At 39.1% G+C, this 14,166-nt stretch overlaps 2 protein-coding genes and 1 long non-coding RNA gene across 4 annotated transcripts; all 3 read left to right on the top strand.

Annotated features, from left to right (window-relative positions):
* On the top strand, positions 1-4,788 carry LOC131253734 (AP2-like ethylene-responsive transcription factor AIL5). The gene is made up of 10 exons (XM_058254871.1): positions 1-109; positions 212-285; positions 395-445; positions 544-620; positions 1,401-2,003; positions 2,236-2,310; positions 2,413-2,558; positions 2,666-2,767; positions 3,445-3,522; positions 4,684-4,788. Exons 2-10 carry the CDS (start codon positions 242-244, stop codon positions 4,786-4,788), a joined length of 1,281 nt encoding a protein of 426 aa, XP_058110854.1. The 5' UTR covers positions 1-109; positions 212-241.
* A 2,085-nt stretch (positions 4,789-6,873) lies between these two features.
* Positions 6,874-11,358, top strand: LOC131252520 (LRR receptor-like serine/threonine-protein kinase EFR). 2 transcript variants are annotated; one of them, XM_058253100.1, is made up of 3 exons: positions 6,874-7,481; positions 9,116-9,661; positions 10,855-11,358. In XM_058253100.1, exons 1-3 carry the CDS (start codon positions 6,983-6,985, stop codon positions 11,007-11,009), a joined length of 1,200 nt encoding a protein of 399 aa, XP_058109083.1. In that variant the 5' UTR covers positions 6,874-6,982; the 3' UTR covers positions 11,010-11,358. The 2 variants fall into 2 exon arrangements, with proteins under 2 accessions (XP_058109083.1, XP_058109082.1); XM_058253099.1 differs by having other exon boundaries at positions 9,098-9,661.
* Positions 11,359-12,528: 1,170 nt separating this feature from the next.
* On the top strand, positions 12,529-13,712 carry LOC131252526 (uncharacterized). Its single transcript, XR_009174513.1, has 2 exons — positions 12,529-13,237; positions 13,334-13,712. It is a non-coding gene; the product is annotated as an uncharacterized LOC131252526 (long non-coding RNA).
* The last annotated feature ends 454 nt before the right edge of the window (positions 13,713-14,166 follow it).

The following is a 14,166-nucleotide window of genomic DNA, read 5'->3' as shown; positions in this document are numbered from 1 at the left end:
TCATTTTTTAAAATTTTCAGGTGGATATGATAAGGAAGAGAAAGCGGCGAGAGCGTACGATCTCGCGGCTCTCAAATACTGGGGTGCGACCACCACCACCAATTTTCCGGTAAGTGTCGTCAGATGCCGGCCAGCTTTTATCTGACACCATAAACATACAAATAAAAGGTAGAAAAGAAAAAATAATAATATGGTGTAATTCTCTTTGAAGGTTTCTAACTACGAGAAAGAGCTGGAAGATATGAAGAACATGACTCGGCAGGAGTTTGTTGCATCTCTCAGAAGGTATATATGATTTTTAATTTTTTAATTTTCATTTTGGGACTTTTAATGCATTGGATGTAGCTGTTTTGAATTGGGTTTTGATTATTTTCTTGGATTTTTGCTTTGGTAGGAAGAGTAGCGGATTTTCTAGCGGCGCCTCTATATATAGAGGAGTTACAAGGTATGGAAATCTTGGTTTTTCTATTGTGATATGATACTATGTTGATTGTGAATCGTGTTTTTAAGTGCACTGAAACTGGTTTTGATGTCGGGTTTTAGACACCACCAGCACGGTCGATGGCAGGCGCGGATCGGGCGTGTTGCCGGCAACAAAGATCTCTACTTAGGAACCTTCAGTAAGTGTGATTTGGTGTTTGTTTAAGAGAAGATAGTTGTTGTGACTGTGACATCGTGTTTGAATTTTGAATCAATCTCTACACATTGTATAGATTTGGTGGGCCCCACATGTAGAGTTGGTCTGCTGATTGCAACCATCCATGGTATTGGAAGTACAACTCCACACATTATCTGACCATCTCCCCATATGGGCCACATGGGGCTATATTGCCAAGTGATTATGAACAATCCAAATTCATTAATTCACTATTTCCATGTATCCAAACACCCCCTTAGCTACTATCCGGTGAGTTCGATCGTCCGGATTTGTCGTAAATTAGATCTCCACCGTGACCTGATCTCTGATCTCGACAACGGCCCACTATCAACTCAAGGCAAAAAAAAAAGTTCATCTAGTGATGATTATGAGTGTAAAAAATACTGCATTGTACTGTATATTTGTGGTCTACATTCAATGTATAGGCTATCCATGATCACCGTCCATTTCCATATAATAACACTCAATGCAGCTGATATGTTGCTGTATACTGTATATCATCATTGGGGGTTTGATAAATCCATTATCACTGTCCATTCCTGATTTAGTAATCCATTCATTCTGTTTACCATCATTTGGGGTATGATTGGTATGATTGATCGATGATCGCCGTCCATTCCTCATTCCTCATATAGTACACTATGTAGCTGATCATTGATCTATCAATGGCTGTTCTTATTATTTCCTTTTTCCTTTTTGCTTGTATGATTTTGCTAATGAGATGTTGTTTTGGTTTGAATAGGCACTCAAGAAGAAGCGGCAGAAGCATACGACATCGCAGCAATCAAATTCAGGGGCCTCAATGCAGTGACCAACTTCGATATGAGCCGCTACGATGTGAAGAGCATCGTCAACAGCAACCTACCCATCGGTGGAATAACCACAAAAGCGAAAGCATCGGAATCCTCATCGTCGGATACCAAGAGTGTCGAATCCAAGCTGATTTTCGATGATTCCTTCGCGGCCCACTCATCGAGCCTCAGCTTCGCTGTGCCCATCAAACCTGACCCACAAGACTACTGGTCCCTGCTAGCATTGCATAATCAAACCCAAAACAGTTCAAAGAACAACAACAACCTCTTCCAATCATCAGGCAATTCATCTGCCTTCCACAGCCTCTCAAACTTCAATCTGGATTTCTCCACATCCACAGCCGTTGATCACAGCAATGGGGTTCTGAATGGTGGCATGATCCAACAACAGACCCCATCCACTATCCCTTTTGCCACTCCCATTAGTGTAACAAGCAGTTATGATAGTTCCAGTTATGGTAGCTGGGCCACACCTTCTATCCATCCATACCAAGCTGCAAAGCCCAATCTAGCCGTTTATCATTCATCTCCAAGCATCTTACACATGTCATATTGTATTTATTGGACTGACTTGTATTGGCTTTGTGGTGTAACTTTGATTTGTGCAGCTATGGTAGTGGATCATGTGCCTCTGTCTGTTTTGTAGTTTGTATTTTTTGTTCACCGTAGATCTTTTTTTTTTCTTTTAAAGATATATAGCTCTGTATAGTTTAACCGTGTATAAGCTTTGTAACTTGATAAGCTCTTCTTCTTTGAAAATTTCAGGATTGCAATTTATTCATGCCATTGTTTTCCCCACCAAGATCGAGCTAGATGACAACTTGCTTCTTGTTGCTTCAAGTAAGATCCATAGCTTCTATGCTTCATGACTAAAGCAACTTCTGGATTTGATATTTTTTATTTTTACAATTGTATGTATACTGATGCACGAATTTTATTTAGGTGATGGAAATGTTCATATATGGAAAGATTACACCTCAAAGGGTGAACAGAAGCTTGTTACAGCATTCTCATCGGTTCAGGGCCATAGACCTAGTGTCCTTAGTGTGAATGTTGTTGTCGACTGGCAGCAGCAGTCTGGATATTTGGTAAAAGTCACTCTCAGATTGAATAATTGCATTGGATACTCTACCAATGTAAATCCTTCTATGTTCTTATAAAGTTATATTTTACTTTCAATGTTACTTAATAACAGTATGCTTCTGGGGAGATATCATCAATCATGCTTTGGGATCTAGATAAAGAGCAGCTTGTTAGTTCCATTTCTTCATCGTCAGAAAGCAGCATCTCAGCATTGGTATGACTATTTGTTTGGCTTTGTATGTGCTAATTCTTAGATTTCTAAGTTATAGCACTGTACCAACGAGACTGGATTTGATAAATCCACGAACTTAATAATTTTGTGGATTTGCATTGGATTTGGATTTACAAAAAATCCTGAAGTCCACAGTTTGGGAATGAAGCTTCAGATCCTTGGATTTGGGAGCTTTTATGGCAATGTCAGAGCATACCGCAATGGAAAAAAACTTTTATTGCCTTTAAGCAAGCCTCTCAGTTTGTGGATTTGCCCCAATGCATGGATTTAGGGGAGTGTGGATTTGGGAAAATCCATGAATTTGACAAATCCTCTAGCAAAAAACAAACGGGAGATTTTGGAATCCATGGATTTCACAAGTCTCTGCACCAAGTCCTTCACCCCAAACTTCAGTTATCTTTTTGATATTTTAGATTTTTAGGAAGTAAGAAAACAATACAATTTTTGACTGGTACAAATACTGTATCCTTGTTTTCTATGCAGTTGCAGAATACTCGTCTGAAAATTTTACTTGTCTTCAGTTATCTTTTTGATATTTTAGATTTTTAGGAAGTAAGAAAACAATACAATTTTTGACTGGTACAAATACTGTATCCTTGTTTTCTATGCAGTTGCAGAATACTCGTCTGAAAATTTTACTTGTGCATGTCATTTTGTAGTCTGCTTCGCAAGTTCATGGGGGTCAGTTTGCAGCTGGGTATGCTGATCTCTGGGCAGTTTGCAGCATTCAATTACAGGTAATCTGAATTTATTCCTATCCTCGTGTTTCACAGTAGTAACTGCTAAGTTGGTTGCTTTGTGGATGTTTGCTAAGCCCACAATACATCAATCTCTGAAGAGACACCTCTATGCCCAGACAAGTGCCAAAAGCATGTTGCGCCCACCATGCAGGTGGGCCACACATGTATGTTTAGTGGGTACCATTGGCAACTGTTTTTAAGCAGTTCATTCTATTCTCATATGTTGGTCTGCCTGATGAGTTGATGTTATTTTTGGTCCATTCATCTACATGGTGGGAGGTGGGCCCCAACTGATGCACGGCCCGGATGTCCAACATGGGTCAGATGGTCAGTTGGGGTTGGCCCCTGCCCCTGTATGTAGATGCCTACCAAAGCTCTAATTTCATGTGTTCCATGTTCGGATATTAAATAGTACAAGGCTGTGTTTTTCTGATTCCTAAATGTCAAAATGGTGTAAGCAAATCAATGGGTTTGTGTTCAAGAACTGGTTTCCAAGGCTTGTTGTATGTTCTGTTGCTTGCATGGATTGTTGAACAGATTCATTGTGTACAGAATTTTAAGTAATAATATATGCTGGGAATGACTGTTTGGTAAGCTATTTGAAAAAAAAAAATACTTAAATACTTAAATTTAGTATTAGTACTGAATTTTAAGTATTAATTATATGAGGAAGGACGTGATGAGAAAACCAAATTAATTTGGTGATACAAATCATGTTTTGCGTTTGTTATTGGATTGTCTAATCTCTCGGTGACAAGGAGTAAAAATTGTTTCCATTTTGATTTTTGTTTGATTGGTCATGTAAACTGCTATCTTCTTGAAGTTCGTACTAAATCTTATAGTGTCAAGTAACAAGAAAGAACCATACCCATCGGTCCTGCATCACCTTTACATTGAATGAAAATTCCGCATGTATGTTTCATCAAGATTCTTTTTTCAAAGATGAAAAAGTTTTCAACTTGTGGAATTGCATTTCTGGCAGCTGTGGTGTGTAGTTGGCTGTAATCTTTTCTTGAGTTGCAACAAATGTATTTTATAAGAAACTTGGAAGTACTTCCATTATAGTGCAAATGCAAGTGGTATGAAGGCATGCAGAACATAGTATAAATGTAGTTTTCCTTGCCTTTTAAACTTTTTTTTTTTGCTATCATGTTTCAGGATGGAAAGACGCCTCTGGACCTGAGCTTATGCTTTGGGAGAGACTTTAAGTCTTATGAGCTTGCGAAACTACTGAAGCTTGTACCGGCAGACAGAGAAGCTTGAGCTTTTGGTACTCTCTACCGAGAAGCATTGCTTGTGTTCTTTGTTGTGCATTGCATTTCTTGGCTTAAAGATTCTATTTGCCAACATGGGACACTTGTGCGAAGTGCAACTGTTGATCAGTTGGGTCTCACCTTAGAGATGCGCCTGGTTTACTCTTCATGTTGGCCGCTATGTTAGAAACAGAAAATAAAAACCATATTTTGAATAGGCCTGAGCCAACATTCAATGAGAAAACCAATTATCCCTTAGTTGAAGAAGATCATGGATCCATACACTTGTAATATCTGTATGGTGATCAGTACTAGTAAGTTCTATTTTCAAGAAATTTAAATCATACAATGCCTTTGTATTATCTGCACACCAATCCAATGCTAATTATGCCAGGACGGTTCCTCTCTAAATCCCTTGTACAATAAGCTTATTCTATTGCATATTGTCTCAGCCGGTTCTTCACTTAATAGAACAAGCTTATTCAATCGGTTACTCGGTGCTCATCATTAGACCACTTTGGAATCATAGAAAGAAACCTGATACCAAAAAAGGGCCCCTTGGGAGACTGTAATAAGCAAATTATAATTTATTTTTTTTTAAAAGCGAATTTTATATTAGACTACCTACTTAATATAAAATTTACATTTTTGTACTTTTTTTTTTTTTTCAATAAACTATTATGTTAATTGAAGTTACTATCATTGGAGTACCTTTCGAAGACTGGGTGGGTCGTGCAAGCAAGGCCTTGGCAACTCAGTTGGGCCTTATTGTAATATTTACGTGAAATCTTCTATGATCACCGGAGGCATCACCCATGTGAACACTACCCATGGGCTCGATCCTGTTGGTCAGGTGGTGGATGCTCGCGTGCTTAATATTACCACTTTGGAAGTGTGGGGTGTTATTGGTTTGATTAGGTTGCTTTCTCATTTTCTTGATTTTCTAATTCCTTAAAGAGGGTAGGATGTGGTAAGGAATATGGTTCAAAATTTGGAATTGTCACTAGCTAATCAAGCTATCAAATCTATGGTCGGCTAGAAGCTGTAGAATCACGTGAGGGTAGAGGAATCACAAAATTTTCAACTTAAGTGACTCCTGCAATTGATCTATGACCATAGGCTTTGGATAAAGGTCACAATGATAGAAGATGGAGTTAAGCATCATCTTCTACCCGTATGACATGTGGCCTCTATTTGATAGGGCTCGCAACCTTTTAGGGGGATATAATAATGTCATGTTATTTCGTAAATAGCCATACTTCACATGGTCCCTTAAGGGGACCAAGTGGGTAAAATAAGAAGGATCCTACCCTAACTTGTTAGAGTCAAATTATCTAGACTAGGCACTTAATATGCGAAATAATAATAAAGACTTAAATAAAATAAAATGCAAACTAGCTTTGCTTCATGAATTTAGGGTCCGATCTAATTAAAGTGGTATAAGAAAAAGAATATAAAATATAAATTGATGCATGAAACAAGTTAGGAATGTGTGGAGTTGGAATGCAATTTGACTTTGATCGAGATATGAGAAAGAAAATGAGAAATTGAACATCATTTTTCGGATTAAAAGGGATCTATCTTATTTTTCGGCTTAAGCTTTTCAGCGCGCTCATCAAGTAGATGGACGGTTTGGATATAACTCATACCTTATGATAGCTTATAATGGGACCTACATAACTTAGTGATGTCAACACCAGCTAGGTAGCAGATTTCCTGCGGAAGCTTGCGCAGGAAGTTTCTACACTAGAAACTTAGGTGGGATCCTCCATGATGTTTGTGAGAAATATACCCATTCAGCCCTTTTACTAGCTCATTTTAGGACTTAGACCAAAAGTTTTGGGCTCATATCATTTTCAAAAATGATCGGGTAAAATGGATGGACAGCGAGGATAAATGTACATCATGGTGGGTCCCACGTAGCCCCCTGCTTGGACCCAGGACGCAATCCGTTGGCCCCATGCATGTATCCCCTGCATGGACCTAGTCCATCCAGGCGGCCCACCGAACTCCCGCGTGTTTCAGGCTCTCGAGACCTCTGTCAGCGTTAAAAGAAAAAACAAAGAAAAGAATAAGAAAACTGGCACCGACAAAAGTCATCTGATCATTTCTCATTACTATACTCCACAATTCATCAATGGCCCAGAATCCACACTATATATTTGTCTCCCCACTTTGGCCTTCCTGCATTCACAAACTCCGTAATGGAGATCCCTCCTATGAGTTCACGGGCAATTTGGTCATTTCTTCTTCTCTCTTCCATTCACGTTCCATGCTTCTTCGGATCTGCCTCCCCTCACTTCTCTAATGAAACGGATCGCCTTGCTTTACTCAAATTCAAACATCTGATAACCAACGATCCTCTCCATTCCTTGAGCTCCTGGAACGACACTCTCCACTTCTGCCGCTGGCATGGAGTCACGTGCGGTGGTAGTCGGCATCCTCAAAGGGTCACGGCCTTAGAGCTCACAAACCAGAAGTTGGTGGGCCCCATATCTCCCTACATAGCAAACCTCACCTTTCTCAGGATAATCGATCTCTCAGCCAACAGTTTCCATGGGACGATTCCTGAAGAGATTGGTCGCTTGTTCCGTTTGCAGTATCTGCGACTGACTAACAACACATTTAACGGAGAAATTCCAGCAAATCTGACCCACTGCTCCAAACTCAAAGCCCTTGATCTTTACGGGAATCAGCTCCAAGGTAGGATTCCAACTGAGCTTGGCTCTCTCTCCAATCTCACCAGATTGTTCCTTGGTCACAACAATCTTACAGGCAGCATCCCACCTTCACTTGGAAACCTTTCGTTTCTCACTTCCCTTTTTCTCTCAGTAAACAGTCTGAAGGGCAGCATCCCAGACGACCTTGGTCGGTTGGCAAACTTAGAGAAGCTTTTTATTTCTCAAAATGAAGTGTCAGGTACGATTCCGACCCAGCTATACAATCTCTCCTCTATTATCATTTTCGACGTGGGATTGAACAGATTGCATGGAAATCTTCCTCCCAACTTAGGCCTCATTCTTCCTAATCTCCAAGAACTTTACTTCGGCCAAAACCAATTCACAGGACCCATACCAGTTTCATTATCCAATGCTTCCGGACTTTTACTTATTGACCTTGATAACAATAGTTTTAGCGGATCTGTGCCTCTGAATTTTGGAAGCCTCAAGGGTCTCTCTAGGTTAAGTTTGTGGGGCAATGAACTTGGAATTGGAAAAGCTCATGACTTGAGTTTTCTCAATTCTTTGATCAATTGCAGCAGCTTACAAGTACTGGACGTGGGCTTTAACCGGTTCAGCGGTGCATTGCCTGACTCAGTTGCTAATCTTTCGACCCAACTGAGAGTACTAATGTTAGACAATAACATGATATTCGGAAGCATACCATCTGGGATTCAGAATCTTATCGGCTTAACATTACTGGATATGGGGCATAACTTTCTGACAGGTACAATTCCCATCAGTGTTGGGATGCTTAACAAGGTGGAGAGACTCTACTTTAACAGAAACGAATTATCAGGGCAAATTCCTTCTTCCTTGAGTAACATCTCCCGATTGTACATACTCACCTTATCTGGAAACAACCTAATGGGGAGAATCCCTTCAAGCCTTGGAAATTGTGTATATATGCAGTTGATATACCTCTATAATAATAATCTTAGCGGTACCTTACCCAAACAACTTTTCAACCTTCCCTCTTTGATTGAACTCGATTTTGGAAACAATTCTTTAACTGGTAGTCTGCCACTGGAAGCTGGTTCCTTGCAAACACTTGGAATATTCAGTGTTTCTAATAACAAATTGTCAGGCGAAATTCCAATTTCGTTGGGCAATTGTCTCAGCCTAGAGTATCTCTGGTTGGATGGGAACTTTTTTCAAGGATCAATTCCTCCAACATTTAGTACTCTAAGAGGCCTTCAGATTCTGGATCTTTCACGCAACAACTTGTCTGGGGAGATTCCAAAATACCTGGAGAAGCTTGATCTAGAGTATCTAAATCTATCCTTCAATAATTTTGAGGGTGAATTACCAAAACAAGGGGTCTTTGGAAATGCCAGTCGAGTTTCAGTGCTCGGAAATAGTAAGCTTTGTGGGGGTAATTCATGAATTAATTACAATTGCCTCCATGCTCTAGCCAAGCTTCCAAGAAACGGGGGATCTCTCTTGCTTCAGAAGTTAAATTCTCAGTAATTGGTGCTGTCCTGTGTCTTATTTCATTATCATGTTTCTTTACCATTCTTTATCGGGTAAGAAAGTCAAGAAGGAAACCTGCTGATGTGCCTTCTGTGGAGGATCCTTTCGTCACCATGTCTTATGCAGAGCTCTTTAAAGCAACAGATGGGTTCTCTTCTGCCAATTTGATCGGAACTGGAAGTTTTGGCACCGTATATAAAGGGGTTCTAGATCGTGTTGGGACTATGGTAGCAGTGAAAGTCTTCAACCTTCAACAACAAGGAGCTCTGAGGAGCTTCATGGCTGAATGTGAAGCCTTGAGAAACATTCGCCATCGAAATCTGGTGAAGATCATAACTTCTTGCTCAAGCATTGATTTTCAAGGAAATGATTTTAAAGCTCTAGTTTATGAGTACATGCCTAATGGAAGTCTAGAGAAGTGGTTGCACGGAGATGGTCATGACCAGCTGGGAAGGAAATTGAAGTTTACTCAAATGCTAAACATAGCCATAGATGTGGCTTTTGCACTGGATTATCTACATAATGACTGCGAAACGTCAATCATTCATCGAGATTTAAAGCCGAGCAACATTCTTCTTGATGATGACATGACTGCTCATGTGGGTGATTTTGGGCTGGCCAGGTTCTTATCTGAGGTTGCTCAAACTAGCTCGGTTGGAATGAAGGGATCTATTGGATACATCGCTCCAGGTAACAATCTTATCTATTTCCTTATATACACACACACACACACCAGTACCCCGGACTCCGAGTCTATTTGCTTGTTTGAGACTGGACCTGTGACCAAACTAGGGGTCAGCGTGGTGTGTATGTAAAATCCACTAGTCAGGTTTAATTTTCTATTCTAATCTTCCAAAAATTTCCCGTATTGTATAGGTTTGGTATAATGGAACTTCTCACTGTATAGGTATGGTATTTTTATAATGGGTCCCAGCTGTTGATCGGTTTAGGTTTTTATATGCTCCACATATGACTGAGGCCTGTTCTTTACGTGGGCTCTAGCAAGTGTGTTGCCTTGGCCTAATCGTTATGCCCACCCTTGATTTTTATCGGGGCCCACTTGAGTTGCAAATCATTTTTTTTTTTTCCCAATCCTTCATCTAATCTAAATGAAAGGTCTATGTGACCTGGGTTACATATTGCATCACTGGGAATGAAGTTTGCTAAGCTACAAGCACATATGGGAGCCTATTACACACCATGAATTTGTAAAATTGGTACATGAGTGCGATCTAATCCATGGGGTGGACCCAGTAAAATACTTGACCTAGACCAGATTCCCGACTTGACCCGATCGAGCCTAAATCAAAACAAAGGTACAAGGACCTGATGGATACCCAAACTCAATTTTATCTGGATCGAGGTCTGAAAAACAACGACCTTAGATTTAAAGGACCCACATGCCGCAAGACTCAAAAACTTGATGGCATCAAAATCCAATTCATTTTAAAGATCTACATGTACCAAGCAGTAAGGTCCCTTGCACCCCACATGAATCACACCATAGTAAAGTGTACAGACTTCTTTTTTGATAACATCTTTAGTTAAGATATGTATTACACATGAATCACACCATAATAAGGTAAAAAGAATTATTTTTTGATAATGTCTTTAGTTAAAATATGAGTATAAGTCATCTGTTCACATGATGATGGAAGTGTTGAGTTCTTTCATTTGAGTAGTACAATTTTGTTAAATGTAGAACATTTTTGCAAGAACTTATGAGTTCATAGCACACTATTGATGTTAGAATTTTGAATACTTAGACCAATTACTTGTTTAAATAGAATATTCCCTTTCTCGTCTATCTCCAAATTCAACCTTTGATATTATTTATATTTAAATGGTCACTTACATTTCAATATAAGATGTATAAATTACAGAGTATGCGATGGGCAATAAAGCATCTGCACAAGGTGATGTTTACAGCTATGGAATCCTTCTATTGGAGATGATCACTGGAAAGGGGCCAACTGATGATATGTTTAAGGACAATCTAAGCCTTCATCATTTTGCTAAGTTGGCTTTGCCTGAATAAGTAATGGAGATTGTTGATCCACAACTGCTCATGGAAGAAGCTGAAGTTATTCAACACAATGAAAATCATGTCGATAGAAGAAATAGAATGCATGATTACTTGCTTTCAATGGTCAAAATTGGTGTTTCGCGCTCTGTAGAATCTCCAAGAGAACGAATGTGGATGAAAGATGTTGTTGCAGAATTGCATACAATCAAGGACTTGTATCTTGGGGTCGGGATCCACAGAGACAAATAAGTTAGGTCGCAAATATTGGATGAAGGTTCTTCTTACCTTAGTCATTACTAAGTTATTATTGGTAGTTATGTTGAGAAAGATTTCAAAATAAAATTAGTTTGTTGAATACTTTTCTAAAAAAGATCTCTCTATCTCTCTCTCTCTCTCTCTCTCTCTCTCTCTATATATTGGGTTAGAAAAATGTTTAGTCACTAATATATTTTTTTGCAAAAGTTTTAAAATGATATTTCAATCTTAAGGAACTAGTTTAGTTGTTGGAGTACCAACTCCCAACTTGATATTAGTCTAATTAAGCATTCATCCAATGAGTCCCATTATGGATTTGGCACCCAAAAAAAAAAAAAAAATGGATTTGCCACACACACCAAAAAAAAATAAAAACTTGATTGATCCACTGATTACATTCAACTGATGTTCTTTTGCCTGATAAATGTGAATCCTTGCTCCGTTTTCAGATAAATAAAGGTGGTGTGCAAATGGATGCTACAAGGCAACTAACAATTTATCATATTCATGAAAAAAATATTAGTTGGTTAGATGGTTGGATTGCATGATCAAGACAAATATCAGTTATAATACCCAACTAATGGAGGACCGGAATGGCGTAATGGCCTTGATCTCATCTTGTATGCCATGTGTTGGTACCAGAGGCACTGGATGAGCTCCTTTCATTAATGGTTGGTGCCCATGTTTCATGCACACAGCGTGCAGTGCATGAACACATTAAAAAAAAGAAGAAGAAGAAGAAGAAGAAATTAGGTGGAAAAAAAAGGTTATATAGTATTGGAAAATGATTCCAATATTATTATTATTATTATAGTATAAACATGGCATTGAAGATTAAATTAAAGTGTAAAAATTGTGAACCATAATTCGAGCTGACCATGTACCGAAAATTATTTTGATTTGATTATATAGATGGTTGATTGTTGGACAATGAGTCCACCGAATGTTAGATGATCTAAATACCTGAAATCCGTCCACTAATCACAGCTTAGGATTGCTTAGACAAGATAGTTTTTGAACAATTACTGACCCATTTGCTGCAAAATTTCAATTTAGCTGGTTTTTCCTACCAATGAGTTCATCTCATTTAGCAGTAACTATTTATAAGAGATTCAAATCTCTAATAATTACTTACCACCAACTAAAATGTGATGAAATCATCATATAGGATCAGGATCTCTAATGCCTAATTCCTGTTGACTAAAATATGACCTCATTTTAATTGCTTACCAAACAGAGCTGGTGTTTTACTAAAAGATAGGTGCCACCCTTGCAGAGCAAAATGATCTCAGCCTTTCATGGCCACTGAGCTGGGTGGATCTTTGACTGTGGGGCCAACCATGATGTATGTGTTTTATATCCACACCGTCCATCCGTATTGCCAGATTATTTTATGGAAATGAGCCCGATAATAAAGCAGATCCACATCTCAGGTTGAGCACGCTACAGAAAAAATGTTGATTGATGCCCACAATTAGAAACTTTTTGGGGCCACACAAGTTTTAGATCAAGCTGAGATTTATGTTTTCCCTTCATCTAGGTTAGTGAGACCTTAATAACAGGTTGGATGCAAATAAACATTGCGATGGGCCTTAGAAAGTTTTAAATGGTGAGTGTTCAATCACTACTATTTCTTGTGGTGTGGTCTATCTCGGCTTTGGATCTGCTTCGTTTTTAGTTCATGCTCTTAAAATGAGCTGGAAAAACGAATGGACAATATGGGGTATAAAACATATACATCACAGTTGCCTCCCCCTTCCTAGATCCACTGAATCTGTGTCCACAGGGAGAGAACATGGAACCTTACAGCCATGTCACGTTGCTTTTCTGCAAAATAATTTTGTGGGACCCAATATTCAATCAGAAGAACAAATGCCAGAGAAGAACTGATAAAGGAACGAGTGATGAATAGTGCACCTTTGGGATTATGGCCCATCTACAACAGGACCCACTAATCGGATAGTCTGGATCAACAACACTTGCAGGTGATCCAGGCCATTCATCATGTTCAATTACTTTACGTGTGCATTTTACCAAAATCAGACTGGTCTATATAAAACTTGTTTATGATACATGTGCAGTGCCTGACTATTATCACATGCTAAATCTTGGAGGAAGGTTAGCAAATTCAGGGCAGTTTCGTGAGAGGCATTGAGCGGCCTGGGTATTTCTATGCCACCACCAGGGCGAGGGCAAGACAAACTCATCTTCCACAAGGGGTTGTTTGGCACCATGGATTTGGAGGCTTTGAGGGGATTTCAAATCCCTTGTATGTTTGGCATCATAAAGTAAATGGGGGTTTCAAATCCAAGGTGAAATGTTGGATTACATTATAAAATCCTTCTAAGAGTTGTATGTGTAACATGTGTCACTAAGCAATTAATCTATTGGCCACATGGCCCACTGAAATGATATCCCAAAACAATCAGATTATCAATTCCATCACTATAATTACTGTAATATGATGTTAGTGTCACCTTTAGGGCCTATTTGGCCGGGTGGATTAAGAGGGATTACAAGGGATGGAGTGGTAAAATCCCGGGATATACCAAATGAGCCAAACAGACTGAATGAACTTGTCCTAGGATATAGCAAACCATGGATCTTAAACCAATCCATTAATATCACCACCATTACCTTAAAATTGATTCCATCCTTCCTAAACCCGTTCAATCCAGCGGCCAAACAAGCCCTTATTGTATAATAATAAACCTAGGATTGAGGATCTTTCAAGGGAAAAAAAATGACAGTAGGCAGAACTCCTTCAGACCTTGGAAAGGGATGGGTTGCTTGTACTTGTGGTATGGTGTGTACTTAACTTGATTAATTGATTGATTGATGAGACATATTATAGAGATTCTCTCAGAATTTACAACGCGCGACGTTTTTCTTGAACTGAACGCGGGCCCACATT

The sequence above is a fragment of the Magnolia sinica genome, chromosome 8 (assembly GCF_029962835.1).
Source record: "Magnolia sinica isolate HGM2019 chromosome 8, MsV1, whole genome shotgun sequence".
Taxonomy (NCBI): Eukaryota; Viridiplantae; Streptophyta; class Magnoliopsida; order Magnoliales; family Magnoliaceae; genus Magnolia; species Magnolia sinica.
The sequence above is the reverse complement of the archived record's forward strand: the minus strand, read 5'-3'. Positions and strand labels throughout refer to the sequence as shown.

Bases quoted from the DNA above. Each gene is read 5' to 3' on its own strand.
- LOC131253734 (XM_058254871.1), top strand. From the start codon at position 242: ATGAAGAACATGACTCGGCAGGAGTTTGTTGCATCTCTCAGAAG. The intron at 286-394 runs GTATATATGATT...TTGCTTTGGTAG, and splicing joins TTTGTTGCATCTCTCAGAAG to GAAGAGTAGCGGATTTTCTA. The intron at 2,768-3,444 runs GTATGACTATTT...GTCATTTTGTAG, and splicing joins AAAGCAGCATCTCAGCATTG to TCTGCTTCGCAAGTTCATGG.
- LOC131252520 (XM_058253099.1), top strand. From the start codon at position 6,983: ATGGAGATCCCTCCTATGAGTTCACGGGCAATTTGGTCATTTCTTCTT. The intron at 7,482-9,097 runs GTAGGATTCCAA...TGTCTTATGCAG, and splicing joins TTACGGGAATCAGCTCCAAG to AGCTCTTTAAAGCAACAGAT. The intron at 9,662-10,854 runs GTAACAATCTTA...TATAAATTACAG, and splicing joins TATTGGATACATCGCTCCAG to AGTATGCGATGGGCAATAAA.